The sequence below is a fragment of the Macrotis lagotis genome, chromosome 4, assembly GCF_037893015.1.
Source record: "Macrotis lagotis isolate mMagLag1 chromosome 4, bilby.v1.9.chrom.fasta, whole genome shotgun sequence".
Lineage (NCBI taxonomy): Eukaryota > Metazoa > Chordata > Mammalia > Peramelemorphia > Peramelidae > Macrotis > Macrotis lagotis.
The window spans coordinates 66,653,425-66,671,071 of record NC_133661.1 but is presented as its reverse complement, the minus strand read 5'-3'; the positions used below and the strand labels follow the sequence as shown (position 1 = coordinate 66,671,071).

Genomic DNA, 17,647 nt, shown 5'->3' with positions numbered 1-17,647 from the left:
ATCCCTTTCACTAGAGCACAAATTGCAAACCATCCTTCTGAGCAAGCTAAAAATACCATCAAACAATCAAATAACCCTACTTGCCTGACACCAAAGCATTTCTATTTTGGGAAGGTCAAGAGGTTCCCAAGATGTATGTACCACCAAATTGAAGATCAAAGTGATCTTTCCTGCCCAGAAGGGAAAAGAAATGGATAAAATAGGTCAGGGATGGCTTCCTAAAAATGCAGCCTCCTATCATTTATTTAGATATCCATAATATTTCCCATAAAAAAGAAATTCACACCTGGTGGAGAAGGAGGAATGCAGATAGAAAAGAAAGGGATAAAATTTAATTAAGGGATAAAATCTGAGAAATCTGAGAAAAACTGGTAAGGAATTTCAGGAATATATCATCACTATCATTATTAAGTATGCAAATATATGTTGACAAAATGCTTTAGCTTTAAAATACCCTTTTACATAGTAAAATACCCTTTTAGACACACAGTAAACCTGAGACATTATTAATGCCACAATCATCACCTCATCTAAGGATTAGGAAACTGAGCACAATTAAGTTAACTGACTTGACCATGATCATACTGATTGACTGGACTTCTCTATGAATTAAAAAAAAAAAACATGCTTACCCATCATCTCAGTTTTATTTTTTGAAATTTTAAGGTAGGAGGGAAATACATAAGGACATTCTGGATGAGAAAATTAAAAATTAAAATCTTTTAATTATGAAGGCTAAATTCAGTAGTAATATCATGGCAACCAAAGAACAGCCAGCACCTTGCATTAGCAAATAGGTCATGTTTTAGAGTTCCAATTGTCTTAAATGTCTTTAAATGAGTGTTTACGTGGGCAGCATTGGGGTGGAAAGGAGGCAAGCACATTTATACAGATCATCTAGGTGGTGCAGTAGATAGAGCACCAGCCTTGGATTCAAGAGGACCAGAGATCTAATCTGGCCTCAGACACTTATTACTGTATGACCTTGGACAAGTCACTTAACCTTGACTGCCTCATATCCAGGGTCATCTCCAGTCATCCTGTTTCATATCTGGCTACTGTTCCTAGGTGACTCTGGAGGAGAAAGTGAGGGGGTGACTTAGCACAGCACCACCTCACTTAAATCCAATTCACACGCTTGTCATGCACCACCTCCCTGATATAGTCTTCTTCAAAAAGGGACCAGAAACCTACATTTATACATAGTTATATGAATAAGTTTCTAGTTTATTAACTACATTCAATTTATTCTTCAATTGTCAAAGAAAACTGTTTGAAATGTGAAAATTCTGTTTACATGAAAGGTGTTTGTGGTAATCAGTAAAATGAAGTCAATTGTTTGACTTTCTACTCCTCTGATATTTGACTAAAGAGATCCAAGAAGCAGTCAGGGTTTCTTTTTAATTCAAAATACAAAGCTTTTAAGGAATGTTTATTCTTCACAAAAGAAGCTCAAACTCTGGGGGGAAAAACAGTGAAATTACTAATTGTTCCTCCTTTCTGAATTCCCTATTGGAGCATCTAGGATTCCTGTTTCTCCTTAGCCTTAGTGCTTCCCTGTGGGATTATCTCTAATTCATCCTGTGTATATTTAATTTGCACATAATTGTTTGTCTTTTACTTCCCCCATTATACTATTAACTGGCTAGTACAAGGGCTGTTTGGGTCTTTTTGCTTTACTTTGTATTTTAGGACAGTACTTGGTAAATAATAGATGCTTAATAAATGCTTGTTGACTTAGTGCACTTGGAGGAAGACAGACAGACAGACAGACATATACACACACAGACCTAGAGATAGAGAGACAGAGACAGAAAGATAGGTAGGGGGGGAGAGGGAGAGGGAGAGGGAGAGGGAGAGGGAGAGAATTAGCATTAGAATTTTTAAATTCAATAAAACATCAGATTTAAAGTTTTGTTTTGTTTCAGTAATTCTAAATTTTCTTTGATTCACTTATACAATCACTAACATCTTAAAATGTGCATTTTTGAAATATTAATTATAGAAATCATCATATAGTGTTTCAGTATTTTAAATAAAAGTCTCAGTCTCACAGAATTATAGTCTATAACAGAATTTAAGAATTAATGTTTTTAGAGTACTTAAAGACAGTAGGGGCATTAGTTTATGGATCCTAATGTTTGTTTGTTCATAGATCCCTTTGTTAGCCTGATAAAATTTATGGGTCCCTTTTCAGAATAATATTTTAAATACTTGTGTTAAATAGCAATGACTTCTTTGCCCTGTAGTTTATGCAGTCCCCCTTATGGGGTTTGACACATGACAGATGTTCAAAGGAAGAAAGACTAGTCTTTAGAATTTCCAGAGACCTGTTTCCAGGAGAGGATAGTCTGTATTAGGGTGATCCAGACATAATCAGTCTTTCTTTCCAGGGGGTATTCATGGGAAAAAATTCAGATAGTTAGAAATGATCTTAGAAAAGTGTTGGTTCACTCACAACAGTAGGACTGCATCTAAGGTCCTATGGTGAAAGGATTCCTTACCTTCTCCTTAAATTCTATGATCCTGAACAAAATGAGCTTGGGATTTTACTTTTACTTCTGTTTGTTATTTTACTTCTAGTTTCAGGGAAAGAAATAGAATCTCTAACCTGAGAGTTTACATTATGGAAACCTAAGAGCCTAGAATTCCAGTCTGGGTATTGGGACTATGCCAGCAGAGGATTAAGAACCCAGGATCCTAGGATGAAAGGTCAGAGCATCTTTGGATTTGGTACTTGTTGGCTCCAATGGTATGTAGAATTTAAACTATCTGTGAGTCTAATCTCTTTTGCCTTCTAAGAGGGAGGTGGGGTGTTCTTGTTTGTGTGAATGGGGTGAAGGGTTATGTCCCCCAGACGTAAGGGGGAAATGTCTGTGTGATTGTTCCTTAAAAGTAAACATTGCTTTATAGAAGCTAATCTGACTTTTATTGCTTAAATGGAGCAGGGGATCCTCGAATTTCCTAAAACCGAGAAACACAATCAATGGAGACATGAACTAGTGACGGATATAAGATAACCCAATTTCCAAAAAGGACTAAAAATCTCTAGAGGAGGGTGTAACACACCTGTCCTTCAAGCAGTAGGGGCTAGAGTAGACACTGCAATGCATAAAATAAATATTTAGGATTACAAGGGAGATGAATGATTTTTAAATATAGTTTTCATATGGGTAGCTAAATAGCACAGTAGATGGGTAGGAAACCTGGGTTTGAAGTTAGGAGGACCTGAGTACTTAATAGCTCTGTTACCCTGGGCAAGTCACTTCCCTATTTGTCTCAGTTTCCTCATTTATAATATGAGTTGGAAAGAAAATGCAAACTATTCCTTGCTAAGAAAATCCTAAATGGGGTCACTAAAAGTCAGGTATGACTAAAGGACTAAACAACAATTACACAGTTTTCATAATATTTAAAGAAATAAAGTCACAGAATTTAAGCTAAGACCATCTGCCCCTTTAACAAAGGAGTAAAGTTTATAGATTGTAGATTTAAAATTGATCTATTGTAGAGTTAAAAAAATTGTAGATCTAAAATTGATCTCAGAAAATACCTAGACCAACTTCTTCATTGTATATGTGTTTATGTGTGTGTAGGAAGAAACTGAAGTTGAAAGGTGACTTGCCTGAGGTAACATAGATAGTATAAGAGAATGCTATTTGAATTTATTTTTTAATTTAAAATGCAATATTATTTCCATGCTGTAAGGTTGAAAGTGACTTAAGCACTGTCATCCAGTTTTTAACTCACAGAGTAGTCATTCAAACCCAAGTCTTTAGGCTTTATATATCTAGGACCCTTTCTACTAAATCACCCCACAACCAGTCCATTATCCACTCTAAACCTCTTATTTTATCATTATGGAAATTCATTTCCAGAGAAGAATGGTGACTTGCTCAGTCACATAGGTAGCAATAGAAAGCCAAAATTGAAATCACTGTTGAACTCTAATTCCCAGAATTTTTTCCACTACATTACACCACACTCTTTCCACATTTTTGACTGTCATCTTTAACAATTGTATTCTTTAAAAAAAAAAGCTTAGTTTTAAAAGTTTCTATTTCCCAAACCAGCTGAAGCATTTTCCTCCATAGCATCAAGACAAGTTATTTGTTTAGTAGTCATTAAAGGCCTTGTTCAAATGTCAAATAACTGAAGGAATAGCTTCCAATATGTCCTATAGCTCCTGCTATCATGTTCAATATGTTTCACTTGACCTTGTTTTAGGTTAACTTTTTAATGTTATCTAGTCATTTAGAAGTAATAGAAATCCTTAAATTTTTACAACAGTCAGCCATTTGCAGTGCATTATAGAAAATGGTATTTCATTATTTGTCATAAATTAAATAGAGATGCTTTCTATATGGTGGATAAATGCTAAAGATGAGCAAAAGAAGAGCAGGGTTGTGGTAGTGAAACTGATGAACCAAGTACCATAGGATAAAAAATTGATAATTTATTTCTTTATGAGACTGGTTTGTATTTTTGTTTGTTCCCTTTTAAATCATTGTCAATTACAAAAGGGAGAAATTAATCTCCCCCCATTTCAATCAAATAATATGGCTATTTGAAAATACTATAGACAAATAAATCTAATCCATATCACAGGCTTCGTTTTTTAAGTGCTAAAGTCAGTGAAAATGATCAAATATGTATTAAAAATAAGAAAGAAAAGACGGCTATTAATACTAATTTATCAGTCTGCTGTAACACAGTGCTACAGCCCCTCTGTCTGGTAACAACTAGCAATCAAGTAATATTCTGAGAATAATGAGTTAGGTTCTGAAGATGAATCTTGATAGTGATGTGAAGAAAGGAATGATAACAACACCAATGGACTTAGGCAGGTACCAAAGTTAATTTTGGTTGAAGACAGATAAACAGATAACATTTAAGATTAGCAATGCAAATATGAAGGCATTTCTGGCATCCACTTTCTGGTCATTTAAAAAAAAGTCAGTGATGTCTAGAATGGTATCATATTTTGTTCCTGGGCTTAAATGTAGGTTAAGGAGAAATATTACCTTCAGTGTATTCATCTTTCCAGTGGTGATTAACCAAATGGAAGACATGAAATTTCTCTGGAATTTATAATGGATCAATGATATACTCTTTTGTCATCTCTACAATGACAGGATCTTAATACATTTTAGAAATCATGACCAGAGAACAAAGTTTCAGTATGATATATATATATATATATATATATATATATATGATAAAATGTTCTCCTTAAGGATTTTTAAAAAATCTAATTTATATTCTCAACATAATTACAAACAAATCACAAGGAGATTTAAAAGCTTTCATCTTTTTTCTTTCCTTCCTTCTATTACAAATAATTATTTTCATGCTTTATTAATATTACAAAATAAGTAGCATGGTTTTTTTAAACATCTAAGATGTATCAATATGACTATGGCAGAATTAAACATTATCAAAAGATCATATGTTATGTATATTGCAGAACACTCAGAAGCTATCCCAAATGAAGTCTGTATTTGTAGATTTTTCACCTAATAGGGGATAACTCTTGAAAGACCCTGATAGACTAAACAATCAGAAGTTTTAAATTGAAATGCTCAGCATATAATTAAATCCACAATTGTTGATAAATGTGAAGTATTAAATAAACTATGAAGTTCTATAAAGCTAATTTTATTCTATCCAGTCAAAAGTTCTTGGGCAGGCTTCCAAATGCCTCTGTGTTCTGATTCAAATCTATATACCCCGCTAAATTTCAAATTGCACCTTTGGCTTTGACCAAGGTTTCATAATCTTTCGAATGCTGACAGGTGTGTCTTTGTTCATTCTGGTTCTCTCATCTGGAATACCCTTCACACTATTTTTTTGCTTATCCAACCATTTTCCTTGACTGTTCTTGTTCAAACTTTTGTGAAGTCTTTTTCATATGAAGTCAGTATCATATAGTTTAGATATTCATTGTTCTATTTCCTAAATAAGTCTCCTGAATGGAATGGTTGACTTAGTAGCAAATATTGTCTTGTATCACTGTATTTTGCCACAATACCCCAGCATCGTAGTGACTTAGAAAAAGATTTATTTATTGATATTCATCCCTACTGTAGCTAATTACAAATCCATGCACATATGTGCATATACACCCAGACACATGTATGCACGAGGTAGCTAAGTAGTAAAATTGATGTAATACTGGCCCAGGAGTCAGGAATTTCAATCTCACAACAGCTACATACTAGCTATATGACCTTGAACAAATCATTTGACCTTTGTTTGCCTGAGATTCCACATTTTTAAAATGGAGATAGTAGTAGCACTTAACTCCCAGAGTCCCTGTAAGAATAAATGATATAACAGATGTAACATACTTCATAAATTTTAAAGCACTATTAAATATCAGCTCTTAACATCATCAGTGTTGTTGTTGGTGATGATGATGATGATGATGATGATGATTTCAGTAGACTATGTGACCTTCTGCAAATCACTTAATCTTGATTGCCTCACATCCAGGACCATCTCCTGTCATCCTGATTCATATCTGACCACTGAACCCAGATGATTCTGGAGAAGAAAGGATGACTTTAGCACAGCACCCCTGCTTTCCCCCCCAACTTAAAACTAATTCGTGTGCTTATCATAGCATTACCTCCCTGATGTTGTGGTCTTCTTCAAGAACAAAGGACAAGTGGCAACTAGGTGGTACAGTGGATAGAGCACCAGTCCTGGGGTCAGGAGAACCTGAATTCAAATCCAGTCTCTGGCACTTAATAATTACTTAGCTGTATGACCTTGGGCAAGTCATTTAAACCCATTGCCTTGCAAAAAAAAAACCCCAACAAAGGACAAACATCATCATCATGTTACCCAGGGCTAGACAACCCTGAGTATTGCCTTGTTACATGTCTAAGGTTATAAATTCTAGGGAAAATCCCAACTTGGATAGGTAGAGATTCTTCATTTGCAAATTCTTATCACCAAGGAAATCACTGGTCTTGCTTCCATTCATTATCTCTCTATCACTTTCCTCTCTCTCTACCTCACTCAATTTCATATATCATACGTGCATATATGCAAGTGTGTAATTGACTATAAAACATGCATATATAATTAAGTTTTGAACCTTAAAACCTACAAAAGTCCACAGGACATGATATTGCTTCTCCTGTGAAAAGGATTGGTGAGAACAACTTTTCCATCTATCATTTGTCTTTTCATCACAAGACTGTTAAAGAATTAAAAAAAAGAAATATTATGTTTGCCAGTCTTCCTCAGACTATTCTCTTTCTTTATGCTGAGACACTGCCATTTATGAGATATGCAAGATCGCCATCCTGTCAGCAAAAGATAAAGGTTTATAACAATACAATAAAGCTGCAAGACATAACTCAGTTCTGTCTCCACCAAGTCACACACTTTATGCATGAGTCTTTCCAAAACTTTTTCATTAAAATTCTGAAAAATGCAAAAGCACACATATCTAAATGATCCTCCTTTATTGATGCATTCAATCTGTTGAATTCATGGCTGCCTAAATCAAAGTAGCCAATGTCTTTTACTTAGAAAAGGGTGTGTAAATAGACTTATTACATCTTTTTTTTAAATCAAAAAGACTATGCAAAACAACAAATTCTTTTGGAGGTAAAGTATCAAACCTTTAAAAGTAAGCTTTTCCCCTGATCAGGGGTGGGGAAACCTTTTTTCTTCTAAGAGTCATTTGAATATTTATAACATCATTCACCTGCTATATTTGGTCAAACATTTAATTAATCACACACACACACCCTCAAAAAGAGACAAACAGACAAAAAGCTCCTAGATTCATCAAACTTCGAATCCCAACTTTGGTTGCTGTGAAAGCACCGGATCAAGGGCCTTATAGGACCTGCTGGTCTCAACTTTCCAGTCCATGCCCTAGATCAACAAATACTGGTGGCATATTAGGATCAGGATTAGATCTTAGAGCATAAAGGTGCTATGGTTCAAATTCATTTTATAGGTGATGAAGTTAAAACTGAATGACAGTGTGATTTATTTATAGTCAAATAGGTAATATCCAAAGCAAAGATTTAAACTGAGCTCCTCTGACTATGAATCCAACAGTTATTCTTTTCAATAGCATGATTTCCAAGAGAATAAGGAATAGTCCTGTAATTTCCCTGGTTTAGACAACTACCACATAAGAAAATTTCCTCTAACACTGCAAGTCTTTACTCTCACAGAAATGCATATTCCCTCTGTTTTGCCTCTGTGTATCCCCAGAGTCTGACACATGGTACCTATATGTGTAGTCTAGTCTAGTCTAGTCTAGTATAATGTAGTATAGTATGGGATAATATAGTATAGTCTTAACACAAAGTCTGGCAAATTGTAGGCATTTAATAAATATTTATAGATTGGTTATTGATTGATTGGTTAGAGAGCTACCTAAAAAATCTTAAATAACTTGTTCAGGGTCATAGCCAATTTGTTCCATAGGTAAAATTTGAATTCAGATCTTCTTGGTTTTCAGATCAGCTCCCTATCACTGAATTATGTATGCTACTTTCTTGTATGAAGTTATAAAAGGAATATTTTGTGTGGGTTCTAGTTTTTGTCTTTGTTTTTGCTTTTTAAGGCTTACCTAAGGAATTACAAGGTAACTTTTCTTTGCTACACACCCTTAATGGGGTAATATCTACTGTTCTCTTCACCTACAAATCAAGATTTATTAACAATCATACTGTAGAGCTTACTGTCATAAACATGTGAGTTGCTAATATCATTTCATTTTCTTGAAGATATTTAGGAGAGCTCCATTAACTTACTACAAAAACCTACAATTTAAAATCATCATAAAAGCCACATGAAGTAGAAAATAACAATAACTGTCATTTTTACAATACTTAAAATATATAAATGACTTAATAAAATTTCTCTTTTTGACCAGAACTCTAAGAAGTAAGTTATTTGGGGATACAATAAAGAGGAGTGTTCAACTCTTGTCATTTATTGTATTTTTTTAGTTTTTTTTTTTTTTTTTTTTTGTAAGGCAATGGGGTTAAGTGGCTTGCCCAAGGCCACACGGCTAGGTAATTATTAAGTGTCTGAGACCGGATTTGAACCCAGGTACTCTTGACTCCAGGGCCAGTGCTTTATCCACTGTGCTACCTAGCCGCCCCCCATTTATTGTATTTCGATGTAAATCTTTACCTGCTCTGAAACTTATAACCACAGTTACCCAGATCCATGACATATTGATTTACCCAGTTCACACGTTTAGTAACTAAAGAGTTTTCCATTTTAAAGATAAGTAACTTTGGGCTCAGAAAAATTAAGTGACTTCTGCATGGTAACATAGCTAGGAAACACTATGGCTATCATTGAAACCCAGGTCTTCTGAACTACAAACCCAGCACTCTATTAAGCAATTCATGAGCAGGATACTTATACCCATTGAAGGACTCAATCTAAGTATATGATGTTCCATACCTTTATCTTGGACAAGGGATAAGTGACACATTGGAAACATAAACAACTTCTGATAGCAATACAGTGTTTTTGAAGTAATGTTTAACCCTTTTAATTGATGATTAAATTTTAAAGGATAATTCATTCTTATAATAATTTATATTCACTTTCCCATTATTAATTTTAATTAATGATGACTCAAATGACTTTAATAATCAGAAAAATTGTGAAATAACAGAAAAGAAGGGATTTAGAGCCTTGAATCCCATTCTTGGAATCACAATTATAAGGCTTAAGAAAAATCAAAACTAAGATTGATTCAGTAGTCAAATATGTATAAGAACAGAACTTCTGGAATTATTTCTGTGAATTTAATTTTAGTTTTTAATGCCTTAAGGTAACCAAGGCTAATGAACAGCAAACAAAATTACAGAAGAATGTTATAAAATCTAAACTATTGATCAATTAAAGAATAAACTTAATAATGCATATTATACTGTGATGTATTTTTTTTAAATCATTGATAGTAAACCTATATTTCTATATAAAAACAGATGGCCTAGGATTTAGGATCCTTTAACTCATTAACAAAAACAAATGATTTGGTTATTTGTTTTCCCCCTCAAAAAAACTAATTTATCCTTGAAATATCTTGCCCAAACTTATAAATATTGTTCCAGTAATTTTTAGGGATATAGAATACTCACAAGATATAAAGGAGAGTCAGAAAATTTGAAGCAAAATTCCATAATGGAATTTGTCATGAACGTTTTCAAATATGCAATCATATTTTGATGGATATATAATTTCATGTTTTACATTTTAATATTCAATGATGCTATTATTCTTAGTTTCATTGAACTTCAGTTTATAACATGAAAGAACAGAATTCCACATAACAAGAGTTTAGGAAATTATTGCCTCACAATGATTGGATCCTTTTTTTTGGATAAAAACAGAATTTTTTTTCTAATTTACACAAATTTAAGTAAATTTTAACCTCTTATTTCTTTGATGTGAGAGAACTGCCCCCACCATCAATGTAGTTGGGCAATTAGTGAGAGTAGATGGATTGAATGGATGAAAAGAAGGAAAAGATGAGTTTAAGAGTAAAAAGGAAGGGAGGAAGGGAAGTTTTAGAGGCCACTAAGGGCTGGGGATCAGAAAACAAAGCAGCAAGAAAGGCTCTGCCCTCAGGGATCTTATATTCTAATAGAGAAGTCTAACTTTAAAGGGAGTGGTAGAAAGAGAAAGTATTGAAAGAGGAATGATGTATATAGATGGTTTGGAAGTGGTGTGGAAGACCTGGGTTTCCTTAAGAAAAGGAAGAAATTCTTCTATCAGAGCTGGAGGAAGGGTTCAGGGCCCCGGCATGATGTCTAGACAATAGAAGGCATGATTTGGAAGTGAATTAAAGACTTGACTGGAACATGAACAGTTTAAATGATTGGTCCAGAGTTACAGAGTCAATAAGAGTCAAATTCGAGATCTGCCTCTCCAGCCATCTCTGCCTATTATGGCACATGATTTTTTTTCTTTTTACTACAATTGATTATATAAATCCTTGTAGACTGCCAATTTGATCCTTGCTTATATTTTTAAAAGTAACAGCGTTAAAGAGTTAATTGAAGCTCTGAGAGGTTCCAGGCCTAATATTGGTCATAAAGTTAGTAAGTGTTACAAGGAGGAATAGAAGCAAGGTTGAGGTCTTCATGACTCCTAATATAGCATGTTATTGCTCTGTCTCTCTAAGCATATATTACAAAAATCCTATAGGCTTCCTTAGAAAAATCAACATTCCTCTGTGTGTGTTTGTTAACCCAAATGCCAGGACTATACTTTTACATGAAAATCTGAAAGTGAAAATTGATTCTCAGAAGTGAAGATGATGATTTTCATTTTCCTTGGTGAATGAAATGCAAAACAGAAAAATTAAAATGCATAGAAAGGCTCAACTTTATGGTACTCCACTTGTTCTCACACATTTTAAAAACTCAACTTCATCTTCAAATACCCCATTCATTCAAGTCATAAGATCAGAAAGCAGAATGTTTTGGCACTGTCTGAGAGTTACAAATATAGAATTTCCCTGGATTCCAAAGGAAAAAAAAGATGTCCCAAGGACTAGATGCATTATACACACAGACCCAGAGAAGAATTGTTTTTACTAACAGATTCTTAATAATTTTTTTTAAACTGGGTACTCAGAATTACTGCACTCTATATAAAAGGCATAATTGTAAAAAGGAATGAGGGGGTGAATGGGTTAGGCAAAAAGTAGAGGACACATAATTATAAACTATTAACTATATTGCCTGAAACCCATTAAATTCACAATGCTCAATTTCCTTAAGGAAGAAATAAGATCAATTTTTTCCTCCTCAGGATAAACCATTAATAAATCACAAAAATAATGGAAGTATAGGTAACCAGGTGTGCTTTTTTATTTCTTTAAGCTCATGAAGTGCAGAATAAGCAACTAGGAGTCACGACTTGTGTAGTATAATTGATTAAAACAGAGACGACTCATAAGCCTGTATTAAGGCCAAAGGAAATCAAAATATACTCAGGTTGCAGCATGTGCTCATAAAAAAGCTCTCAATTGGATTTCATAAGTATTGATCTACAGCTCTGTATCCTCTCTCTTTTTGGCTACCAAGTATGATTAAGGTCAGTTACCTCCTACAAGAAAGTTCTGTGTAGAAGCCCTGGCTCATGTGGATAAAGACGAAAATGTAATATTGTATTTTTATTAACAAACTTTATTTGTGAAAGCTTTTAGATCTATTTGTATGAAAGGCTAGACATAGTCAAAACAAGAAGTTTAACTGGAAACTTTTAAAATTAAACTCAACCACGGAAGAGTTTTGTATAAACTTAGTTACAAAGTTTCACAATATATCACATTTACTCATCAATGGCAAGTTTTCTTTTTGGAATGTAGATATACTTCACAACATTTTAATCCAATATTGGTTACTGAAATTCAGAAAGTCAACCAAAAAAGCACCTCAATCTTCTCCAAGTATAAATAAGAACATCCTGCAGAATCTACCATATCAATCAGTCCCACCTTCAATAGGAAAATTCAACCAAAAGTCATTGTTTCAATCTATATCTCTTTTTAAAAATGGAACCATTGGCATTTAGTGTTTTAAGCGATTGAACGTTCACATTTCTTAAGCAATAATTTCTTGTATTATCATATTCCACAAAGGCATTTAAATCTATGAAAATTTTTTTAAATGAATGTCTAAAAGTTATGTCTACACATTCCTTGCTCAAGGTTCTCCTTTTCTCTCCCCCATCTATGCCATTGGCCAATGTTGGCATCTATTTGCACTATGTTCCAATAAAGGGGAAGGGCAGTGAACAGGGAACATTCTTTATCTATGTCTTCTTGTCCAAAATTGTGGGGATTAGACTTGATTGTGAATAAGCAAATGACTTTCTAGATGTTTTAGAGGATTAACCTTTAAAAATGCTACAAGAAACTTTCAAACATGGGAGAGAAATTAGTAGGAATGAGAGTGATTAAGAAGTAGCATATGACAAGAAGGAGGATAGGGTTCAACCCAGAGACAGAATAAGGAAAGAAGAGTCCTTTCTGATTATTTCCCTTTTTCCTTTTTCTACCTTGATTCTTCAGGTTCAATCTCTGTGATGAGAACTGAATATCTTGCTCCACAGTGGTATGACCCATTATAAAGACAGGTTTTAGTTCAAAGTGTTACCCCCCCCCCAATAATAACATTTGAATCCTTGAATGGGCCAGAAAGCTCTTAGCCTAAGTACCTCTATAAAGAAAAGACTGAAAGGAAAGTAAATGTGTTCATCATATAAAATCTTAAGAGTGCCATTCAGCAGAACCCCTTATCAAGCAGTAGTGAAGGGGCCCACAAAACTCAAGGTACTAGCATCCTTCCAGTATTCAGATAAAAACTGCATATCCATGACTTTCATTTTTAATCATATCTCAAGCAGTAAGAAGGCATGGGAAAAAAGTGAAGACTGGAAATAGGCATTTAGGGAAAAAGGCAATATTTTCCCCCCAAAGGGATCTGAAGTCACATGATCAGAGCAGATAAAAGATGTGAATGTGAACTAAACTGGGGACTCCTCATCAGCAGCAAAGACAACATTGTGCCAAAACCCTGAGACAGAAACTGACCCCCCCCCCGAATAATGCTACAAAAGCAGAAGGAAAAAGGATTGGGGGGGGAGTACAGTACTGTTTCCCTTTCTTTTCTCAAAATTACAAGACCTATAAATGAAAATCCCTCTTTTTAAGGCATCTGTGTAATCTTCCCCTCATAATGATCTCTGCTGTTGATGACCCAAATCAGGTCTTGTGGTACATAAAGAACACCCACTTTCTGCTCCAGTTCAGGTCTTGATTAATAGGGGGAAAGGCAAAAACAACAACAAATCACACTCACAAAAATCTTTTAACCAAAAAGGGAAGAAAAAACCATCAATAAATACAACCACAAAACTGTAGATTGCTCAGATCTAATTGTTCCAAAGGCAAGAACTGTCTCACTGCCCATGTGAACACTGACACCATTTACAGAATTTTTCTTCTCCTTGGGGTGGAAGGTACTGCCAAGTGAATCATTATTTATTAATCAGATTGCTGTTCACATTTACACACTCTTGGAAGGGAGTATGGAAGGGTGCAAACAACAGTGGGTTTTCCCTTAAAGACCCCAAAAGCAAACAGAAGGTAAATCAATTGAAAGAATCTTAAGCATCAGCTGCACTCCCTTACTGACTAATAATGCTCACCCACTGTGGACAGTAACCCAACTCCAACTAACTAGGTAGCCAGCCTCTAAAGGTGGAAAGATAATAATAACCCATATACCTTTTTCATTTAAAAAAAATCGTTAAAAGAAGAAACCCAAAATCTTATTGCTCTACAGAAAACACCCATCCCCAGATCAGGAAATATTCAAATATATATAGTTTTTTATCCCCATCCTTTGCTTAGATAATTAGTCTTTCAGTGAAACTCAAAGTCTGGTTTCTACTACCCCACTAGAAAGGGGCTTCCCACTTCTAAGGAAAGGAGTATCTCTCACTAATGGTTGCCTTGGCCCAGGGCTGGCAAGTGTCAAGTTACTGCCTTGTTTGCCACTCTGATTTGTGGTAGGCTCCTTCCCTCCCACCAGCACCCAATTTATAGTCCTTGCCTGTTTCTCCAAATCCCACCATGATATTGCTGCACACATTGACTCTTTGTCCTGGGGCTCATTAAAACAGACTAAATTTCTTTGAAAAAATGTTTCAATGTCCAAATAATAATACCCAACCCAGAGAATAACTAAGCCATGCAAAGGGCTATGAAAATTCCTGAATCTCAACAAATGACTATTCTTGAGGGAGATCCTGAAGAGTTAATGGAGGACACTGCTCTTTGCTTCCTAGATGATATGATCCAAAATATGAAAAGCCAGATAAAGACGGCACAATTAAAACATTTTGCAGAGTGGCACTGCTCAGAACTCCGACTGGCGGTCTCTGTGTTTGTCCTAAATAACCTTCACAGGTTGCAGAAAAGTGTTACCAGATCCCAATCAATTGTCAGATTAAGCTGATTCCTGAGGGATTTTAGTATAAGACCTTAAACCAGGGAGATATGCTGATAGTTGGAGAGGAGAATTTCCATAAATGCTATCAGGGAACGGTTTGCCTTTCTCAAAATATCAGTCTTCGGGAAATCAGGGAAGTGATGCCAATAATTTAGTAGAGAAAGTAGAGGGTGCATTCACAGGGAGCTACTTCCTAATGGTCGGGTGCTTTGTACATAGAGATTGCAGAAATCATCCCACTCCAGTTTTCCATATTTTTCAGATCCAGATGTGGAGGGACCAGGTGGGGGATGGGGAAGTGTTCTAACCTCAGCATTTGAAAACAGGGACAAAAAAATCTTTCTTGGAGGGGGTTGGGGGGGGTGTAGAGCGAGCTCCATTGTCAGGAATACTGACTGGCTAAGAGCAGCTCTGCAGGGCTTCCATCATATTTCCTCCTGGTTAACTTAATCTCACTGGCCACAGAATCAATTTCAGCACCTTCCAGATAGCCACTGGCGAATTTGGGGGTCATCAGTTAAGCCTCCTCACCATTGATTTTTTTCGCCCTCCCTCCTTTCTCTCCCCTCCTCCCTTCAATTGTTTCTTATTAACTCTTCCAGGTGGCGGCCGGCTGGGCAGGGCGGCTTCCCGGTTTGGAGAGATCATTTTCTATACATCCTCGGCTTAAATGGCTGCTTCTATTCTATTGCCAGCTAAACTTCCCTTTGTTTGCAGTTTTGTTTGAGGGTGTTTGGGTGGCATTTGGAAGAGGTGGGGATGTTTCTAGGTGCCCTCCAGCCCAACACCCCCCCCCCCTTAAATTGAAGCCTAGGATTTCTGCAGTCAGCAGGCACGCACAGGCTTTAACCATGGAGGGGGGGGGGGAGACCTCTTCTCACACTTGTCCGAGACTCAGGAAGGGGGAGGAGGAGCCTTGAGACTTCCTCCTAGAGAACAACATTTTATTTTTTTTTCCTTTGGCAACATGAACCAGTTTCCACACAGGACCCCAGACACGAGTCTGGAGCGGCTGCTGAAGGGGGACCGGGGTGGGGGGGTAGACGCAGGAGCCCCAAAGGCGAGAGTATCGTAGGCATACTACAAATCAAAGGCAAGAAGGCTTTCGTTTTTACTTACGAAATTTGGGGCTGGTGCTAGTTTCTGGTGTGATGGTGGTAGAGGAGGAAGAAGAGGAAGAGGAGGAAGAGGAGGAGGAGGAGGAGGAAGAATCCTGAAAGGGAGACAGGGTCCAGGAGGGAGTTGAGTCGTGGAGGTAGGAGGAGGTAGCGTATGCCGCAGTGGGCCAAGAGGGCATTGGCTGGGTACTGGGTGCCCCTGGCAGGGGTGGGCGGGAACCCTGCGTGCTGCTGCTGAAGAAGGGGACCGTAGTGGAGAGGACTGTCGGGGGGGCTGCGGTGTGCCGCACCGTGGTGGAGCGGGGGCTGGCCCGGATGGGCACCCGGTGCCCGGGGAAGCGAGTGGGCGCCCGCGTGATGGTGGTCAGCCGAGTGCTACTCCGGTTGGGCGTCCTGGAGGAGGCGGTGCCGGAGGACGGGGTCGAGGTGGAGGCGGACGCGGTGGTCGTGGTCGTGGTGGTCTCCATGCCCTTGGGGAAGGAGCTGGGCTTGGAGAGGAAAAAGGGGTCCTGGCCGATCCCCTTGGAGTCCACCAAGTCGGTGGGCACGTACTCCTTGACGGAGCCCACCACGATCCATTTGAGGAGCATGAGGCTGAGCCCCAGGCCGATGAAGCCGATGAACAGGGGCACCACGCACAGCCAAGTCTGCTGCCGGTTCCACACGATGCAGTTGCTACAGCGCAGCTCCCGGGGGGGGCTCGGCCGCCCCTTCCCCGTCCGGGCCCCCGCCCGCCGCCGCCGCTGCCCCTTCCTCGGCGGCGGCGGCGGCGGCGGCGGCGGCGGCGGGAGCGGCACCAGGCGGGGAGGCGCCGCTCGCCCCTTCACTCATCCTAGGAGCCTGTTCACCTTCGCCCCCCGCGGGGAAGCCGGAGAGACATCAGGGACCCGGAGCCGGCGGGCGGAAAGCAGCGGCGGCGGCGGCAGCATGCGAATCCTCGCCCTTCCCCCACTCTCCCTCCCTCCCCCCCTAAAAAAAAAGGGAGAGAGACAGCGAGAGGGGAAGGAGGCGCGGAAAGAAAAGGGGGAGGGGAGGGAGGAGAGGAGTAGGGGGAAAACCCTTCCCCCCCAAATCACCAGTCTTCCAGGCTCGAAGTCAGTTAAGCTCGGGGCATTGGTCCCTTCCCAAAATGAGCTCTCCTCCTGGGCTGGCCCCCGAGCAGCTGCCGAATCAGCCCCGTCACCATGCTGTCTCCATCCACACACAGGAGCCTCTCCAACATCCTCCTCCTTTGCCCCTCGGCGCTCCCCGGGGTTCTGTGCTCACAACCCCCTCCACCACCCGTCTCCCTCCCTTCCCCCCCCTCTCTCTTTCTCTCTCTCTCTCTCTTTTGCCTTTTTCACCCTGTTCTTCCTTTTGATTCCTTGCAAGTCAACCTTCGGGATTTTCTAGGATCCCAACCATCCGGATGAAGAATCCCCGAGCCACATTCCACCACAGGCAGCCGGACCCACTTTGCGGGCGGTCGTCACCCACCCTTCTTCAGTTTTTTTCCCCCTCTCT

The 17,647-nt window shown here is 38.2% G+C and overlaps 1 protein-coding gene across 1 annotated transcript in view; it reads right to left on the bottom strand.

Annotated features, from left to right (window-relative positions):
* Positions 1 to 16,975, bottom strand: part of NRG3 (neuregulin 3) — a 1,220,394-nt gene extending 1,203,419 nt beyond the window's left edge. Inside the window, 2 exon segments of the mRNA XM_074231864.1 lie at positions 16,146 to 16,842; positions 16,844 to 16,975. Of these exon segments, the coding sequence (XP_074087965.1) occupies positions 16,146 to 16,842; positions 16,844 to 16,975 (829 nt within the window).
* Positions 16,976 to 17,647: the final 672 nt, after the last annotated feature.